The following is a 20,992-nucleotide window of genomic DNA, read 5'->3' on the forward strand; positions in this document are numbered from 1 at the left end:
CCATTCTGGCCATTTTTAGCAAAGACAATCTTCCCTGCTTTTCAGGAGAATAAAACAAGGGACAACAAAGGTATTTTTTACACGCAAACAATTGACAGATACCGTCCTTTTTAAAAGTGAGGTCAGTCTCTTTCCAGCAGACACTTGACAACATAATTTTTCATTGCTATGAGTGAGACATTTTGGTACTTTATCAAATTGCGAGCTCTTTTTCATATATTTTTCTAGAAGTGTGGACCTTTCACACACTGGACAGTGATTACATTTTTCTGTGTTTTCTATATTTCAAAAAAAATATTGAAGAACATCTAATCAGCACTGTTTCAAATAGCGTCTCTTGAATTCAAAGTAATGTGAGTGCGACTGATATGTTATGTTTGCTGTATATTGGCAAAGCTTGTTCCACAGCTTGGTTGCTATGGTACTGATTTTTAAGAACAAGGACCTTTTTTGCCAGCCAAATGGTAGGACTGTCTATTATACAACATGCCAACATGCTGCACTACATTCAGTTGAATCTGTTCCCAATCTGATCTTCAGGCTAATTCAAACACTGTTACATGCCATATGCATGACAGAGACGAATACCTAACTTCCTAAGTAACTACAATGTTATCTCATAACAACTTTTAAATCCCAGACATCTGGAGCAGAACCTCATTTCAATAACATAACCGTTTGTTTCACAAACTCTCTCCATCACGCAGTTATCAGAGGATCTGAGGTGCAGCATGTGTGGGCGATATTGCTCAAACAGAGCAGCTGTGGTGTTTAACAAACATCTAAAATGACTACGTATGGCTGGTCGTGTTTCTGTGGCTCGACTCTGAGGTGATCCAGTGCATAACGAGACCTGCCTTTCACAGACGACTGAAGGGGGTTATGAGAAAATGGTTATATGTGTGGTTCTCGTTTTGACTCATCTGCACTTCATGTCAAGATTTAAGAACTGCTGAGGTGTGAGAAAAAGTGTGGCTTCTTTATTTTAGCTCTTAGTCAAAAGGTTTTCAGTGGGGATGAGGACACATGTCCCATAAAGCCGCCAGGCAAATATGAGGGGTCATGTGAGGAACGAGGGTGGGGGGACTCACTTCTGATTAAGAAGTTTATCTTTGTGTCACCATTGTTTTAATGCCCAGATCCACAACCTAGCAATCAACAAGAAATTCAAAAACATTGACTTTATTTACAGCTTGGTCTTCCTAGAGAGGAAACTGACATCATGGTATATAAACATCCTATAAAATATGTCACAAAAATAGCCAAACTCGGATATGTTTGGCTAACAATATTTGTACTGAGAAATCTTTGCACATGTTGCATCAGAAATCTGACTCTAAACACACACTTTATACAATCTTTGAACTCATCTTACACTGTTGATAGTTTGATATTGAGAAATTTAAATTTGGTTTAATGGAGTCATAGAGAGAAATTCTCCATCACCCGATGTTTCACAATGATTCACAATGATTCACATGGAGAATTATAAGCAGAGAAGAAAAAGAGCTAAGTTCTGACTGTTGCATGAAGGTGCAGCAACAAGTTTGTACGTTATTTGTTAGCTCTATCATTAAAACAGGAAATTGGTTTTGTTTGGCCACCGCATGTAGCAAATAATGGTTTTCAAAGTTTACATTGCAGGTACCTTGGATTACGTCAATATCTACAAGTGTGAAACCACAGTGCTGCTTGCCACACGGCACGGCCCTGAAGATAGATTTTGTTGTGTTCTGTTTGTTTGCTACATTATTTGGTGAATGTGCACAAGGACTGTAAAACTACTCCAATAAATAATTAATTACTGTTTGTTCTTTTAAAAAGGGGGTTTCCACCAATTCATTGTCATTATTTTTTTTTTTATCTCATAATCCTGTAATGATTATGATCAATTTGTTAATACCATACAAAAAAGGTATTAATTGCAATCAGAGTGAATGCGTCTGGATCATTCAACGAGAAATTGATAAATTATGTGCTGTACAGTCAGCAGAAAAAAGAAACCTTAACTGATTCCGAAGACAAAGCGAAACTCGTTTCTTGTCAAAACCGCCCACATTTCCTGCCGTTTGTTTCTCTGTTGCGCCATCAAAGTTGCAACTGGAAGATTTTGGGTGAATGCGACAGCTTCGGTGCATTTAGAGTTCACAACATGTAGTTGAGTTAGGTTTAACAATTTAAACACTGATCACCTAAAATCAACATTTATCTGCGCTAATAATAAAGTCTTGCAGATAATAGAAATACTACTCCTACTACTAACAGAAAATAGCTGGGTATGTCTTTTTCTCTTGTATAAATATTGCCCTGATGTTCGCAGTCAGTTTGTGATCTTAGGCTCAAGCGTATGCTCTGGCAGCCTGTTTTCAAGAAACAGGCTGCTTATTCTTGAAAATCCTCAAATGTGGTGAGCTTAAAACAATTCAAGAATAATGCAATAGCTTTCGTAATGATATAAAAGTATTTTTGCTTGATGCCAGTTATTGCCAACAAGGTTATAACAATAAGATCAATATAATGGCTACTTGTGTTTTTACATAGGGGCAATATGGGTTAGATATGTAACTACTTTCTCACAATATCTGAAATCATTTGAAAAATATGTTCTATTTTTTTTTTTCTCTGGTCATATAAAATATAACATTTTCTTAAGTGATCTACAATATTGAGGTGTGTCAAAAACAATACAAATCTATATGGGATTTATTTTACTGCCCAGTGGATAGATATTGCATACATTAACTACACTTGTAATAGAAATGTCCAGGTTTGACCAGTCTAAATAATGTGTTTCTCCTACTCGATCTAATGTGGTGCTTTATGCAAGTTTTCCAGTTTTCAGAAATAGAAATAAAAGCTTCCATGAATCCCAAATTGTCGTAAATGACCTTTGCACCATGTACAGATGTTACATAGTGCAGTCTGAACCACACAGTTCAGGTTTAATGGGGATATTTTACAGTTTAAACTAGGGACAACCAATAGCAGTGCAGATACCTTAAAAACGGTGATAAAGTTCTTTAGTGCCAAATTGGAAGCTGAAAGTGAGAGTCAAACTTTAGTGTCATTAGCTAGTTAAAGTGTGTGTCAGCATTTTCCTACTGACATGCACATGCGCAACACAGTATGCACCCACTACCCACTGACTAGATATGCTAAAAAGGAATAGAAAACCTGTTTAGAAAAACTGGCTGATGACATTTAACTTCTTTTAAGTGCTCATGGCACCCACAAGCTATGCACCCCTGAACACTTACATTTTCCATCAATATTAATTAAAGACTAGTGACACAATGTTTTTGGCTCTTAATGCTGCTCTACACATTCATAAATGTGATAATAAATCCAAACCAGTGTGTAAAAAATGTATGGACTTGGATAGAAATGTGTTGCATGTGCTTTAGAATTAGTATTACACCTTAGACAGATAACATGTTTTTATTATTGTAATCCACTAAATCAATCTACATAAAGTTATGTAAACTAAAATGGTCAGTGTTTGACAGGATCACATTGAAAACCACAACCATAAATTGCCCCTTTTTCACTACCGTTGGCCTCCCGACTTCAACTTGGGGATGAGGAATAGGATAAAAAGTGCTGACAAGAGTGTCAAAGTGATGCTGTCCCTTTGCAGTATTTATGACAGAATGACTATAGACAATAAAAGTCTAATGGTAGAGTGTGCTCGATTTATATTTTTGTAAAATAAGGGAGATCTCATTGTCACAATACTGTTTTTGTAAGCACAAAGCTCAGGAACAGAGATTACGCTACGCAAAGAAAACACACACTTAGTTTCATATAGGATGATATTCATTTATGTACACAAAAGGCACAGAGCCAAGACTGTGTGGCTGCACCCAAACTCCCTCTTATCTGACACTGCATTAAGAATGTATGACTGTGATTTTCGTATAATGTGTGTCATATCACAAAGTGGCAGGTTTCCCAATTGTCCAATAATGATCTAGTTGCCAATTCAATGCCACCGTAGAAGAAAAGGCAGGCAGGCGTTAAATGAATAAAACATTGAATGTGAGGATCGTGACAGTTTCATTTCAATCTCTTCTAGACTTCTTTCATGAAGTCTCTAAGAAGATGTGTTTGCAATTGGGGTAAAATCAGCACTTGGACGGTTGCCTGAGTTTGTATGCGCATTGGATTTTTTTTTCCCGTACTCTTTATCTCACACTAGACGCCTACGATGCACTACTTTCACAAGCAAAAGCAAAACGTCTCCTTGCATCTGCTCCTCTGTTCGTTGAGATAGTTTACTGGCAATATCCATGCTGGCTGGTGCTCACTGTAGCCAGCCATGGTTAATTAGCTAATGCCACTGGGGCTAAATATAAATACGGGAAACAAAACATGTGACCCCTCTAAAGTGTGGATATAAAGTGCAGAAGAGAGAGTTGGGGGTGTTTCTCTGCTTTTATGATAGCTATTATAAAGTCTTCAACAAAAGGTGTGATCGTCTAATTGGAGAAGACGACAGAAGATGAAAATATGTCCATGGGGAAATGAAATGACATGTGTCAAGCTCACTTTTTGAACTTTTTTCTTTATTATGCAGGTCTGAAATAAAAGAAGCATTATGACAGAAAGTGATGCTGCTGGCAAGGAAAGAAAAAGAAGGCAGCATCCAAAATATATAAAAAAAATAACTAAATAATCATCCTTGTGATCGTCATCATCATTATTTATCAAACCAAAGCAGAGAATAATAAAATAAGAATAAAAATACACCTCCATTGTAAGAAGCAAAATTGATCTCATTTCTTTTATAAATAAGAAAACCTGTCAAACAGCTGATGGGTAACTAGCAAAAAAAGGAACAATGTAGGAATAACCATTTCAAATATTTATCATTACTTGTTTTACAAATAATATAACTACAGTTGGCAGTTTTTTTGTTTGTTTTGTATTTTTTTACACAACTTAAAATGTTATTGTGTTGCAGCGACTAGAACTGAAATTCTGCTACACAAAAAGAGATAAAAACGAGATGTCTTTGTCAGCAAAATGCATTTTCCGTTAATCACACAAGAGTTAAAAACACAACCAAACACGAACCAGAAACTTATAAAAATTACTTGTGATGTGTATGTTCACGTTGCAGGTCCCCCCCCCCTCCTGGGTGGTGAGGAGACAACATGGATACATTGGTCAGACAGCTAAACAAACGAAGGGAGGGGTGATTATTTTGAGGCATTAATCCCACCCCCTACTTTCCTATCTGAAACTTTACATCTCATTTTATCTCACAGCATTTCTTTTCCATCTCTGTGCTCTCTGTCTCTCACCTTGCTCTTTCTGTTTAATGGTCTGCAGGACATATATTGTATATTCGGTCTGAATTTTGTCTGAATAAAACAACAACACACGAGTGAGCACAGATTTAATGCGAGAGTGAAAGTGTGAAATACTCCTCCGAAATCCAGCTGCACGGGATTGTTAAATTCACAGGAAAGACTCAAACACAGAGAGAGTCACACTTACTAGTCCTCTGGTCGCACACACTCATACCACGCCATGAATGGGGTACATTCTAACGTCCTGACGTACTCACACACATACATTAACATACATGTACTTTTAGAGGAACAAATCTATTTGGACTTTTAATTCCCAATTTGATTCCACAAAAGTGATATTTACAATCACACTGTGACAGCTCAGTAGACCTCTACAGGTCTTTATTAATAATAAAAAAGATTTGCTTTGTTTTTCTGTCTCATTCCCCACCAAGCCTTTAATCTTCTGGCCCGTAAGCACAGCTACCATAACATCAAGGCCTATGCTCAACATACTAGGAGTTAATATTTCTCTATGATACAGGGCTTACTAGGAAAAATGCAAAAAAAGAGAGAGAGAAACAAAATAGCCAGCAAGAAATAAATAAGACAGAAACACCAACAAAAGCAAAGAAAACTACAAAAATAGGGTGGAAAAAAGGAGGAACACTTATTTTTTTCTACTTAAAGCTGAATGGGATCCCTAAGGGGTCTTTTTGATGGTGACACACAAGAGGAGCACTCCACTAGCCCAGATCAGAGAGGGCTCAGACATATAACTGAGGAGGCATGGAGGAGGAGGACGAGAAGGAGGAGGATGAGGAAGAAGAAGAGGAGGAGGAAGAGAAGGAAAAGGGGGGAGGGATTTTATAAGTGCTTGGCAAATTTAAACAGCAAGAAGACTGTTAATACAATAAGTGGTACAGACAGTAGTCATCTAGTCAAAAAACTGGTCACAAACTCTAGAAACTGCAAGAAATAATAATTACATTAACAATGAAAAATAAACAGGTTGATGATAACAGTTTCAGGAATCTGAATGTGTTTGTGTGTGGCTGTATGTAAAGTGTACACATGATGTGAGAGGAAGGAGGTCGGGGCTGGGTGAGGAGAACAGAGCGGGATGAGAATAGACTCCTCGGTGTCGTCATTTGTCAGCAGAGGATAATCTTCAGTTTCAGGTGAGGTAGAGGGGCTTGTCCCTGCCTATCATGCTTCCACTGTAACACAAGAACAAAAAAAAGAAAAGAAATTAAACAAACAAAAATTTGCTGACTTTATTAACAAAAATAAAACATCAAAAGAATGTAAAAATACTTTTTTGTCTTGTTATCATGGACTTGGTTGTTCTACTTTTAGCTTAAGTTTAAGCTTTTTAGAATTAAATAAAAAATCGGATTTCATGAGCATAAAAAAGTATGGATTTTAAATCTGCTATGAAGAAGCAGAGCTTCAATCTCTGTCAATATACAAATGCTGAGGTTATAAGTATCTCTTTATATTAGTTTTTAGTTTTTCTTTTGTCTTAAAATCTTCACTTGGTCTTACAACTCTCAGCCCTTATACAATAAAATCCGAGGCCAACCTCAAACATGTTTGCAAATTGTATGCTTAATGTAAATTGTAATAAGTTACAATATCATTCATTTATTTCAGTAATTCAATTCAAAAAGTGAAACACGTCACACTTATACTGCAATCTGCTGGATTTCCTTGGAGAGACAACTTTTTAAACTAATTGAATCATGAGCTAAACTTAATGAACTGTTTGATAGCTAGGATCAATAAACCTAGTGATAGAAAGCTCAACAGGTGCTAGTACTTTTGGCAGTTAGAGAACAGGCTAAGTGTTGTTGGAAAGTAAAATCATCTCCATAAATCTTGTTAGAAGAGGAAAGCTGGAAGTCATCTTTTTTTTCCCTGGCAGATCTCAGGTTTCAAGACGGGACACAGGGAAACAACACTTGTAGCCAACGTCTTGGATGTGTCTGTGTGGTGGCTGCTAATGCTGACTGCTGTCCAAATCCTTGAATAGGGTTTGCTTCACAATCCTCAGCTTGGGGCTAGCCCTGATTGTTTGCACCTCCTTCTACAATACTTTTTCCTTCTTTCTATTAAAAAATTCTTCATCATCCTTTGTGAAGTTCCAGGTTCTTTGAGAATTTCACCTTTTTCACCTTATTCTCCTTGTGGAGAGTGTAAAGTCAGTTCCATGCATGTGTAGTTCAACTCCAGTCATTAGTTGTTGGAGGCTGAATTAGCACATTACCTACTTCTACAATCTACAAATTGCTCAAATATTTGATTCGGGTTTTTGTGTTGGAGGTCTCTTTTATTTGCTTTTATGGAACATTCTAATTTTCTGAAAAAACTAAACATTATGTTTTCATTAAGCTGTAAGAAATAGTTATGAAATTAAGAGAAATACATAAGTGAAATAAATCACTGTGTGTTATGAGTCTATATAATATGAAAGTTTTCATTTTTTGAGTTGAATTATTGTATTACATTTTCAATAATTTTCTTTTTTGTTGCAATGTATCTGTATTTTTAACAGACTTGGTTTTACAACTTGTCATATAGTTCAATAATCTGACACAAAACATGAATCAACTTAAGTATTTCTAATAAACGATGCTAAGCCATAGCATAAAACATGTCCGTGAAGTGGACCGTTGTAAGACTATAACTTTGATCAATTGCTGCGTATACACTGACCTGCAGTGGTTGCCGCACTCCCGATTGCAGTATTCTCCATCCCACTCATGGGTCTGAGCCACTCCAGGACCGGGCCCAGAGCCAGGAGCTCCTGGTGACTGGGAACCCCCAATGCTCTTCTGGTACTCTGACTGGAGGTGGGAAAAACCCTAAAGGAGATAATTCACAAAAAATTAAGCAAAACCCCTGAGCAGAGATCTCATTACACTCATCATCAGATTTGTCTCAGTTTATTTCTGTACCTGCTGCCCTGGAGGTGGGGAGTGAAGAGAGGCCTGTAGCCCCATCTGGTGAGAGATGATTGGCTGGGACTGGACCTGCTGCATTCGGATGGGCTGGTTGAGGAGCGAGCTCTGGTGCAGGGAGAGCTGCTGGTGGGGGTGAAGCGGCGGGCTGATCTGGAAGGAGGAAGGTGGGGAGGCACTAATGCTGGGCAGCATTGGGGATTGGCTGAGGGTCTGTGACAGAGTGTGGCGTGGGGCGTGGCCTGCATAGCTCTGCAGGTCGGTTAGAGGGAAGGCCCCGGGTCCCAGGTATGGCGATGACGGCTGTGGGGGAGGTGGCACACTGTACAGCGAGTTGGTTGGCATCATATGTGGAGAGGCCTGGCTCGTTTGGGCAGTTTTATTCTCCCCAGGGTCGTTATACGTCTAAAAGCAAAACAGGACAAACCAAAACACAGTAATTAATCTCATTGCAAAAGAATTTCACAGATTAATCAGACTTTATTTGATTAAACATAATTTGCTGTGGATACTGCTTTACAAATGTGTAACTACAAAGTTTATCCTCCTGACTATTTTGATGCTATCATTATATTTGCAATCTGTTATCATGACTTAGCGGCAGCTAAGTTAAGATACAAAAACTATTATATATGTATATTAGTGTGTGTGTAGCTGATGCAGAAACAAATGCCAAAAAAGCTGTGATGTAAACAGAATTTGCTCAGCTTTGTGCCAAGCTTCAAACAGATTAATGACTAAAACTGGGGATTCTTGATTTCCTTTATAAAAAGCTGGATTTAATTCTATAAGGATGTTTACCACTGTGTTACATCACAACATCTTTAAACAGGAGTGTTGTAAGCCATAAAGAATTTAAACTGTTAATCGTTTATTTGAAAAGAGCAGAGAAGAACTGAGAAAAGAAAAGAGGAGTACTTTTTTTAACATAGATTTCTTAAATCTTTGTCATTAAAGTGTTTAATGAGAAAATAAAACTGGCAAAAATCTGTTTCAGAAGATCATAATTTTGCAGTTAATAAAAAAATAAAATGGGAAATTGGGCACACAATACTGATTGGAGCATCCCTTCATTCAAGGGCATTTAATTAGTCTAATTTTAGTTTATTCATAAGATGCAAAGGAGATATCAACATGTAAACAGCAGAGGATAACACTGAGTTTCCTTTGTGTTTAGTTCAGCTACCTCTGCGTTATTCACCTTCCCTCAGTCTTTGTGTTTTGCTCTCCACAGCTGTTACAAATTTCTGGATTAGCTCACCTGTATCCAATACCCTTCTCCTTGCCTCATTATGTATAAGCTCACTGGTTTTCATTACTTGTTGCTGGTTCATTCTGTTATGCCGCCCAAGCTCCGTGTCCTGCTCTGCCTTTGATCCCCCCTGTAAGTTCTTTTGTTATCTCATTATTAAAACTCTACTTATTTCAGGCACCATCAGTCCCTGCGTTTGGGTCCTTCATTAATCACATAATGACATTTTTACCTTAAATTAAAGAGCTTAGAGTATGTTAACTTGTGTCCACTCTTGTTATTTCTTCATCTTCTATTTATTCATTAACTCCACCCACCCATCCGCCCACCACTGCATTCATCTACATCTATAAACATTCACTCAGCAGGTCTCTCAGTCTCCCTTTCTTTCCCTGGGGAAGATGCAGATGCATGTATGAAGCACAGGGATTCTTTCTCATTAACTGTCAGACTTACTAGAATGATGTGTGGTGGTCTGTTATTTAGTAATGGCTCCCATCCAGCCAGCCAAATCCCTCAAATAATCAATGGAACGATATGAAGGAGCAGATAAAGCAGGGGGACAGGAACATTTGCAGGGGTCAAGTGGAAAATGAAATAAGGAAGAAATGAGGTGAAGGGAGAAGGGGAAGAGTGAGATGATGGATTTGATTTGTTAGAGCTCATTTTTAAGTGGATAGTCAAAGAGGGTGTATTACAGTAGATGGAGTGGAGATGGTTTATGCTAAAAGACATTTTATCTTTTAAACTTTTTTTTATTTTAATTTTCAGACACAAGGGAAGGGCCAATGGTATTTAGAGGTGCAATCAAACTTTTTGTTCTTTTCTTCTTACATAAACTGACAAATGTCACAAAACAAAAGGGCAACAGGTGCACACACAGGATGTAAATCCTTCAAATGATCCTCCAATTACCTCCAATTCCACCCACCCCAATTCACTCTGAAAAGACTCCTTCATCTGTAATTAAAAAAAAAAAAATAAGAGAGTCATTTTGAAGGATGAGGCTCAGTCCTGCTTTCAGATTGGCTCCTCCTGAACGAGAGAGCGAAGGTTTGCAGGTTTATTTTTGTCTGTCAGATTTTTTTTTCTTTTGACTCTCAAACTACCATCATATGGCATCAATCAAGCCTCTGCATAGGATACCCTGAATGTGTAATCGCACTAGAGACAAGAGATGAGAATAGTCTTTTGAGTAGAAAGTATGGCACAGTGAAGAGGCTGATGAATTAACTATTCATGCCTTAATCAAGGTGCTTGTTTTCTGCACATGAGCGTGAGAGGAAGTGTGGCGTCCCATTCGGGGGAGGAGGGCTAGAGAGGGCGAGGAGGAGGAGCTTGGCAAATGCTAATGTAATTTAGATCTCAATATGTAGAACAATGTGGGGACAGATATGAAATGAAGTTGGAACAGTGCTACAACTGCTTTTAAGCTTCATACATGAGCTCTCTCTTTTTGCACAAACATGATCAGTCAAAAAATGGTAATGGTCTGGACTTAAACTGCTTCAAAGAGAGGGCAGTGGATGTGAGCAAACCTCAGCCAACACATTAGCAGCCCACCGGGGAGGAACCAAGCACCAGGAGGACGGCAAATGACAGGTAATGTCCACTCCTGCTCTTACACATGCACGCTGATGAGCAGGCACGCAGACGTGCACTATTACTTTTTATTTCTCCCCAGGTTACAAATTGAGGTGTGTTTCAGGCCTAATTTTCCCTGTTTTCTTTGGAGCACACGCACAGCCTTTCTCTTTTACCTCCACTCATAAATACATTTACATATTGACATGATAACATTGAAACATGCATTGTTATTCAACTCAATCATAATGCATATATATGTCTACATGAAGACGTACTAAACCATCTTTGTTGTTAGTTGACCTTTTCTTTGGAATGAGAGAGGAATTCTGTCTAATTTATCATCCCTTATATTGCAGCTGACCCATGTATATCAAACATGTGACCCCCACTGTTACCTTGGAAACCAGACTGGCTCTGTAGGCGGCCAGGGCTTTCAGGTACTCCTTCTTAGCAGCCTCTGTTTTCCTCTTGTAGCTCTGCAGGAACAAACACAACAACAACAATGTTTGATTACAAGCCGATACTAAAGGTTGCAATGACCCTCCGTTTCACACTGACTGATGCGGATGAGATTCGGGGAGTCAGGGCTGAGATGGAAAAAAAAACAAAAAAACATTTCACATGCATTTGCCGCACAATTATCAGGTCAAGGAGATTTTTGCCCATCTGCATGATGCTGATGCATTCGAACCATTTGCTTCTTGAAAATCCAATTCAGCTCAAAATGAAATGTCAAGAAAGATTCTACACAATAACATGAAAATAGAAGTTAAACGAGGAGCGAAAGCCTGTTTGTCGCTCTGCACGCTTCTTTTTCAGTGTTCTTCTCTATTAAGGCTGTTGCTCATCTCTTAATCAGAGCTGATGTCGCAGCAAATCACTCAGATGTGAGAGAGAGAGAGAGAAAAAAAATAAAAGAACTCAAAACAGCTTTAGCAAAAAGGCAATCTTGAACTGTCTGAATGAACCTCAAATGATGCGTTGAGACAGGGAATTCAAGTTAATGTCATCACATGTCACTCACGGCCTGTGTGCAGCTGCTGCTGCCTTTTTCATGCAGCAAAAGAAAGTGTCAGAAAGTCCACCCTCAAATCAATAGAAAAGACTCAGATCTCAGCATTTTAATATGAAGGAGGGCACTCTTCTTTGCGTGAGTGAATGCAGCGGGTAATTACTGATCCTCTATGAGATACTGTCAGTGGCTACATGGGCAGGGTCATCTCTTCTCAGAGAGGTGGGGTAGAATAACCATTAAGCATTCATGGGTTGCCAAGTGAGCATAGGCTGGCAGCCGCTGACGCACGCACTCAATAAACAAACAAGCAAACAAGCAAGACAGCAAACAAAGCGGGATGAAGCCGGATACAATCTCTTGCTCAAACAGCTGATGTTTATCCTCTCACTCATCCATATTTACAATATTATCATTATTACCTTGATATACAGCAGCATCCAAAAGTATTAATTCCCCTGTTTTCACATTTTGTCATGTTACACCAACACCTTCCAGAGAACAGTTCAGTTGTAAGGAAATGAAGCGTAAACTATAGGCAGTAATCGAAAAGTCAGCCAAGAATCGCAAGCTAACTCTGGAGGGGTTGCAGAGATCCACAGCTTAGGTAAGAGAATCTGTTGATGGGAAAATATTTTGTTGTGTGCTTCACAATTGTAGCCTTGGTGGTAAGAAGAAGTCATGGTTGAAAGAAAGCTGTAAGAGTTCTTTTAAAGTTGCTATACGCAAATAAGCCACGTAGAAGCCATAGCAAACCTGTGGACAAAGATGCTAAGGGGAGATCAAAAATGAACCTTTTGGCCTGCCTGCAAAATAATCATGCAAAGTAACACTGCCAATCAGAATTAATCAAATAATGAACATGGTGGTGGCAGTATTATGTTGATGTAATGGAAAAGAGCTAGAAGATAAAAAAGGGAAAATTTTAGAATAAACTCATTCATGGGTTCCAAAGGATATGAGTCTAGTGAAAGTTCACTTAGACATGTTGCACTGGTTTTACACAGCACTGAGCCTGGAGGGGAGGGAACTTCATACCACACTTCTGTTTTCTGTAAACTTCTGTAAACCATGTATCATTTTCCTTCCGCTTCACAGTTATGCACTAATTTGTGCTGTTTTATCAAGCAAAATCCTCATGCAATACATTAAAGTGTGTTGTAATGCAGCACAATGTGAAAAAAATTTCTGCAAGGCAATAAATGTCTATACATTATGCAGCAAGCATAGGAAAATACTGTCAATTTTCCTAAAGTTTTCAAAATCATTTCTTAAGTCACTCTTTGCATCTTATAGACTAAAAGTCTTTGCTTTTATTAACTCAAACTACTCCCAGCAGCCTTAATTTCAAATTAATTTAACACAGCTAATGATCTATGCAACGACAGATACTTTCAAGCAAATTACTATGCCTAAGGATGTCTAATTATTCCAAAGTGAGTGGATTCATTAGTGGTTGAAGCCGTCAAAGGCTGCAGGTCAGTATGAATTAAAAATAACAAAGCTGCAAGGAGGGATAGCATATGCCTCCAACGTAATCCCAGCACAGAGGTGTCCCATCTGAATTAGCCCCCTAATTGTACCTTAATGAATTGTTCTTGTTTGATAACCAGTTAATTACAGGAGACAATAACCCTGCGCCCTGCTGACACCGATGGGAATGATTACCCTGCGAACGTAAAACCAAATAATCGGTGAGAAACAGAAGTAAGGGTGGGGATGGTGGCAACCGAGGATAAAATGAAAGACATACTAAGTAGTAATGGATGAGAAATGTTAGAGGTGTAAAGAGGGGAGAGGAAAGAAAAACTAACATAATAAAAGTGTACAAAATCTGAGCCTAAACAAGGAGTTTAAAATCCAAACATGCAGCTTAAATTAATTGACAGTCTGTTTTTGTTTTTTTGCTTTTTTTTTTGGTCTCTGACCTTTCAAAAGCACACAAATCCAAAACATGGACTCAATTAAATAAAGCTAAGGTTTCCCCTCACTCCTACGCAAATCCATTATCATTACCCCCCTTTTCACTGTTGTAAAAACTGAAAATTGATCTTAATCTCAAATAACAAAAACAAGAAAAGTGTTCTTTTATGTTTCTGGGGCAACATTAACATGTAGGCACCTTGAGGAATAACGCAGCCCAAATAACCCATTGATCTTACACTTTAAAGCACAGGTCATTGGAACCTGCATAACTAGAAAAAAATATAAAGAAAAAGAAAAAAAAAATGAACATAAACATGTCTTTGTTATGCTGTACTTTTGGATAACACAGGGGAAGTAGAAGAAACATAATGAAGATCAACAAACAGGATCACAAGCAAAAAGCAAATGATAACAGTGAAAAAGTGTTGATCTTGTCCAATTCAAAGGTCTAAAACGTGCTTCCTTTATTGCATTTATGTGAATTTTTGCTGCATGGTATGTTTGAGAAGCGCTATAGATAATTGGAAACAGGAGCTCTGATCTAGTTAAAACAAACCTGTGTGTAGGGGAAGGGTTGTGTTTACATTCTGGTGTTCCTGCAAGGCTCCAGAGGGTCTGACTGAGACATTAAAGAATACACCTCAACAGTGATGATGTGACGACCGCATGTTGGAAGGAAAAGCATAGTGGTGTGTATGTAAACAGATCAGGAACAGTTAACTATAAAATTGAAGCTGTATGTTGAAAATGTTTTCAGGAATGAGAAATTGGCATGAACAGCTTTCCTTACAGATGCAATTTACGAGAGTTACAGCAAAGAAGATATGTTTTTGTAGTTTATGGACCTTTGAGGAGACATTTTAAGGACTTTATTAAGTGTTATTCATACCCTTTGAATTTTTGGGGGGATTTTTTGCTACCATTAACTTCTGTACATTATTTGGCGTTCATTTGGTAGATGCACACAAACTAATGTTATATTGTAAATTGGAAGGAAAATGCTAGATCCTTTTCTTTATAATTGAAAACGTTAAAGAAGGCAATGAAGCACTCAACACCCATGGAGGAGCTGCAGAGTTCATCTGCTCAGGTGTGAGAATCTGTCAACAGGGCATATGTTAATTTTGCTCTCCACAAATGTTGTGTTTACGAAAGAGCCGAAAAAAATCATTGTTAAAAAAAAAAGTCTAAAAAGTTCATTTTGCAGGTTGCAACAAGACATGCAGAATACACAGCAACATATGGAAGAAGTCAATCTGCTCATAGGAAACCAAACCTGAATCTTTTAGCTTACAAGCAAAAATTGCAATGCTGCAATACGCATTGAACACACCATCTCAATGTGAAATATGGTAGTGGCAGCCTCATGCACATTGTTTTTCTTCAGCAAAGATAAAAGCTCTCTGAATTGATAAAAATCTAATAGGGCTGAGGTTGAGATATTTTGCAGAGCTGTAGTTGTGATGAAATGTAGTTGTTAAACCGTTTTAGCTCATGGGAGCTGACAACATGCTCAACATACTTCTTACCTTTTTATTTGAAAATAAATTTAAAGTAATAACACATTGAAAGCATAATTTTCCATCCACTTCAGAATTACATGCTGCTTTTGTGTTGAACTATTTCATGAAGTTGTCAAGATAAATGACAGTGGTAGTCTATTGTATTAATTAAAGCAATCACGGGGTTATTGCCCAGACAGAGTGCTACATTTCATTCGATAATGAATCATTAACTCAAGTTAATTATGTGTCCTGTGAGTTGACACGTCTGATTAAACACGTGATGCAGAAATAAAGAAATTAGCTGTAGAGTGGCACGCTAAATGGGGCAATTTTGCTGCTGTACTACTAGCTTGTTAGTTGTGTTCCTGTTTTCCTGGTTCCACTGTGAAGGACAAATGCATGTGAAATGTGTAAGAAGGAAACAGAAAATTTAAACAGTGAAAAAAATCGCCAGAAGACAAAGGGTTAAGAAGCACAAACAATAACATTTCTGGAGCAGATGTCCTTGAGGGAAAACCAAGGACGAGGCAATTGCTAATCTTGTATTCCCAGCATGATCAAATCACCAGGCAACAGATATAAATAAAAGGACAGGAAATGAGGAATTCACATTCAAGGGTGTCAGCGGCGAAATGAAGATTCATGGTGAAGAGCCCCGGTGAAGGTGGCAAAAATTAACTACAAATAAAAGGGACAGCCGGCCTCCAAAGTCCGGCGTATAAAGCAGGTTCGGACGGGAAAGAAAAAGACACATGCTGGAGAGGGGCGCTGCAGAGAATGGGCTGCACTTTGTCATGGAGACAGGTGCTTTTATTTGACACCCAATAGGCTGTGCCTCTGACTGGATATTCTAAAAATATGAGTCTGCGCACGATCATCAGACTGTCTCATTTTCCGTTCATTTCACACTATCATTTGTTACCACAAAACACACAGAAACCTATTCAGCTCTGTTGGTCTGGAATGTTTGAATGAAATTGAAACTGTGCTCCATTGTGGGAATCAATAAACTGCAGTAAATGTTAAGGCGGTTTCATACGCACAGGTCGGGGTGTAATAAAACCAAATTTAGCTGATTACATCTACACCGCTGATGGCTAAAAACAATGTTTCACTTCCTTCAATAATCACATTTAATTCTGTACTGATTGTGAATGTGTAATCCAAAAGTAAACATATGAAACAAGAACTAAAAGCTTTTCAAACGTGATTGTAAATAAATAAATGTGTCACGTCTCGCTGTCATCGAAGCTGTTTTAATGCAAAGCCTATAAAATCTATTTAATCTGTACAAATGCTGTTTGTTTGTACTACTTCAAAACTACATTTTCTTGCGTAAGTTTATCACACAGCAAACAAATAAGAAGCTCAAAGACATGTTAATAAGGATGCTTATGAAGAAGAAAGAAAGTGTACCGTAAGCTTTGTAGTTCTCTTTGATTCAGTGATAGCAAGTGACTGGTTAACAAGTAAAAAATTTATATTTTGTGGGAACAAGCTACAATGTTTATCTAATTTTATCTGCTAGATAAACCAGTGTTTTTGTTTCACCATATCTAAAAGTTCACTTTAAAGTTTTCACATTTTCAGTTTACAACTTACAACCACAAACTGTTGTATAGTTCAGTGAGATTTTATGTAAAAGATAAAATATGGCATAATTTTGAAGTGAAAGAAAATTTATACAAGTATTAAAATTTATTGCACAAAGAAAAATCTGAAGTGATTAAACAGCTTTAAAAACAATCGAAAACCACAAAATTCATTGCCCTCCTACAATCCTACCAAGACAAGATGTGTGTATGAAGAGTGATGGTGTGTGGTGGAAAACTATCACTGAACATCATGTGGCCTGAACACACCACAGTATGAAATTCCGTGTGTGTGAAATGTGAAACAAGGCATCCAAAGCATTGTACCTTTGAATCATATTTACTCAACTGAACATGCGTGTTTTTGTGTACCTGTTTCTGCTCCTCTCCCAGTCCGTCCCACATGGAGGCGACTATCTTGGAAACATCTCCAAAGGTTGCGTTTGGATTCTGTCCTTTGATGGCTGCCTGGGTGTCTCTGAAGAACAAAGCGTAGGCTGACACAGGCTTGGTCGGCTCATTAGGGTCCTTCTTCTTCTTCTTCTTTTGGGGCTTGGGCTTGGGCTTCATCATCTCTGAAGATGGCCGTTTCTCACCCGTCATCTGGAAGACAATCAGTGCACACACAACACAGAAACGGCTTATTGATACTGAAGTTGGTTTTAGAATTTACATGTACAAAGAAAAGAAAAAAAAAAAACTTCACCAAATGAATAATTGTAATGTGATGAATGCCTGTAACACTGGGTCCTGGTGAAGCGTGTAAACTTAATTAACTCTATAATTTGATTGCTCAGTTCAATAACCAACATTTGGATATTGCAGCAATGTTTCACTGACAGAAACACTTTCACAAGTTGACAGAAATTGTCTTTTTTCTCTCCTAGAGCACTTTGTCAGAAATATCATGTGCTAGTTGAATTTATCAGACCTTTCAAATCTTATTTTGCAGTTGCTCAGCAAGTCATAAATTCAGACTTTCATGCCTGGGCTGAAGGGAATTTTAAATCGTCTGATGTATCTGCTCTGGCTTTGATGTGGTCTCAGAATGAATTGGAGAGAGCAAATGGAATTACTTACTGATAGAAGAGAATGGTAATCATTTTATTCACATGCGCCCTGTGAAGCCCGGCAGAGATGTATAGGCCTAGAAATATATTTTTTAAACCAAAGCATCCCCCATTTACTTATACTGTATCACTACGAACTGCCGGCTAAAAAGAGATGAATCTGAAACATTGATGAGATGGCAAAGTCAGTTATATACTCATCTGCATTCCTCCTGATGAAAACTGAGCAGTAAAAATGGATTGTGGCCACGGTGCATAAACAGGATCAGGCTAACAAAGATCTGCTGTTGTTAAAAGACATTTCAACAAAAGCAGAATTTAGAGTCAGACTTTAAACCTGAACATGACTAAAGAAGCGGCAGAGATCTGAACTGGTAAGATGTGTATGATTTTCCGACAAAAAATGTTATTCAAATACCAAAAAAAACAGGAAACCTCACGAGTATTCAGTTCTTCATAGAGAAATGTTTATGCATTGATATTTAATCAATTTTACCTCTGAAAAAAAATATATATTCACAGATGATCAACACATTGTGCATTGTATTAATCTTTACAGAAAATATTTTCTAGCTGAGCAAAAAGTTAGAACACCCTACCATTTCATGGCTGTTCTAAAGATCTCAGCTTTGACTCAGTCAGGGACTTTCCATTTGTTATTTCTCAGCTAACTTCTACATCAGCTTGAATTTTTCTGACAGAATGTTTTTAAGTTTTCCTCAAGCACCCTTTGATGCAAAGTAGAATAGTATGATGGTGAGATCGCCAGATCCTGCCGTTCCCAAACCATGACATATCCACCTCTATGCCTCACAGTTTGTGTGACTGTCTTTTCCTGGCATTCTGTGTTTGGCTTATGTAAAACATGTACTTGTTCTGGTGTCTGTATAAGTAGATTTTATACTAATTTCGCCAAAAAAGCATGATTCCAGAAGTCTTGACTTTGGATGTTTTTTTGTTTTTTTGCTTGTTTTTTTTCTGGCAAATTTTAAATTGGTCTTTTTCCTTAGAGGGCAAAAGTTTCCGTGTTGCAACACCTCCTATAAAAGTTAAACTTGTGCACTCCCTTTTTGACTTATAAAGAGTGTGTTTTCAACATTCAAAAAACCAACCAAACGTGGCAAGACACTGAACTTAGTACTAAACTACCAAGCAATTACACACATTAGAGTGGTGTAATAATTTTAACTCCAGCACCAGCAAAATTATCAAAAACTCAAAAATAATTTGAATTCCTCCAAAATGCTACTATGCTGGCCATTAAACCATATCAGACAAGTCCCTGCCTCTACTAAAGAAGCCACATCAGTACCTTTGAATGAGGATCTGTCTCCTCCTCCTGATTGGAGCTTGAAGGAGAGGGTGTGGCTGATTTACTCCCAGGAGGCGAGGGGGAACCATGAGGCAGTGCACTCCGGCTGACCTGAGGGTTTAGCTGAGACAGTGCGCTCATGGGGTTGGGCAGTATCGGAGGTGAGCTGTTTATCATGGGGTGGTTACGGGCAGGATCGTAATGAGCGCCGTCAGGGTGCTGGTGATGGTGTTGCTGTTGGTGGTGGTGCAAAGCCATCTCCTGCATCTGGGATGAGAGAAGAACACCAGCTTTACTATCTTCTCTGCTCAAGCAATAAATGTTGCCAATTAGCCAAATGTGCAAATATTTTTAGGTGGAGATGACATTTTGATGTGATATAGTCTGCATAATGTTTGGGAAAAAAAAAAGAAACGCTCACGGGACTAATGTAGACTTGAACCCTTTAATATGTACTTGCACATTCTAAATTTTTAAAACTTTTCCTTAAGGTTTCCTTATTTTGGGGGGCAAAATAATCTAGCACTGTCCAAGGGTCTGAAATGTTATTTTCTATGGGTCGTTGAATGAAACGGAATGCACTAATGAGTCACATAGTATCAAAGTAACTATTATCCTCTATAAAACAATTATCTAGTTTCAAGAAACACAGAAACAAATTCTTATTGAAACAGCATCACACACACCCATTAATGCTGAAGCTTCCTGCTAGACCAAAAAAACTAACTTATTTTTGATTTCTCACTCGACTTGTTGGTTTCTGTGCCTGTTTTCTATTATTTCGGTTCCTCACATTGCTTTATCTTACTGTTTGTGTGGCATCTACATTTGATCTTCAAAAGTTTGGTGTTTTGCATCAACATATCAAAGCGGTCAACCAAGGGTCTAAATCTAATTTGATATTAGGTCCAGTTAACACAGGAATGTTGTTAATTTGAGTTGTATGACATTCAATGAAAGATGTCAGAACTCTTTTTATAAGTAGTCAGGTAGTGTCAGCTTAGAAAGTCAAGCCAAAAGCCATGAGAAAATCCATTCCAAACCGTACAATTATACAGGTTGAAACTCACTTCAGGTAGACCTGTGGTGAAGTTTTGTTTTAAATATAGATTTACTTATTCAGTAGCAATGCTGATACAGTTTTTAATTTCAGTACCAGCCATCCTTCCCCTCCCGACTGATTTTTTTTTTATTTTTAGTATTCATGAGCATATGCTACTGTGTGAAGTCCCCTGTCAATAAATATGCACAGTCTTAATTGTTCCCATCATAATTAGACTACAATTCTGTTCTTTTTGGCTCAGGTGTGTGTCAAAGCTCTTTCTTTTGTCTGCGGCTTGGCACCTCTAATGATTTCCATGACAATCGTTTGAGTGAGTGAGCAAGTGAGAAAGGGAGAGAGACAGAGAGCAAAGAGAGAGAGGAGGTGAGAAACAGTTGCTGGAATAAAGCCCCTTTCTCAATCTGAATAGCTTA

General features: G+C 38.0%; 1 protein-coding gene across 2 annotated transcripts; it reads right to left on the reverse strand.

Moving 5' to 3' along the window:
* Positions 1–4,544: 4,544 nt before the first annotated feature.
* On the reverse strand, positions 4,545–19,790 carry LOC116711028 (TOX high mobility group box family member 2-like). Of its 2 annotated transcripts, none has more exons than XM_032550398.1 (6): positions 19,517–19,790; positions 17,507–17,737; positions 11,495–11,575; positions 8,258–8,665; positions 8,016–8,164; positions 4,545–6,517 (listed from the first exon to the last, which is right to left on the reverse strand). In XM_032550398.1, exons 1-6 carry the CDS (start codon positions 19,781–19,783, stop codon positions 6,475–6,477), a joined length of 1,179 nt encoding a protein of 392 aa, XP_032406289.1. In that variant the 5' UTR covers positions 19,784–19,790; the 3' UTR covers positions 4,545–6,474. The 2 variants fall into 2 exon arrangements, with proteins under 2 accessions (XP_032406289.1, XP_032406288.1); XM_032550397.1 differs by having other exon boundaries at positions 17,507–17,749.
* Positions 19,791–20,992: the final 1,202 nt, after the last annotated feature.

This window comes from Xiphophorus hellerii, chromosome 20, assembly GCF_003331165.1.
Source record: "Xiphophorus hellerii strain 12219 chromosome 20, Xiphophorus_hellerii-4.1, whole genome shotgun sequence".
NCBI lineage: Eukaryota > Metazoa > Chordata > Actinopteri > Cyprinodontiformes > Poeciliidae > Xiphophorus > Xiphophorus hellerii.

What these genes read in the sequence shown, in the direction of transcription:
- LOC116711028 (XM_032550397.1), bottom strand. Translation starts at nt 19,783, where the DNA reads ATGCAGGAGATGGCTTTGCACCACCACCAACAGCAACACCATCACCAG. An exon ending in GAGCCAGTCTGGTTTCCAAG is followed by an intron (nt 8,666 to 11,494) that starts GTAACAGTGGGG and finishes TTTTGCTTTTAG; the next exon opens with ACGTATAACGACCCTGGGGA. An exon ending in CCCCACCTCCAGGGCAGCAG is followed by an intron (nt 8,165 to 8,257) that starts GTACAGAAATAA and finishes TATCTCCTTTAG; the next exon opens with GGTTTTTCCCACCTCCAGTC.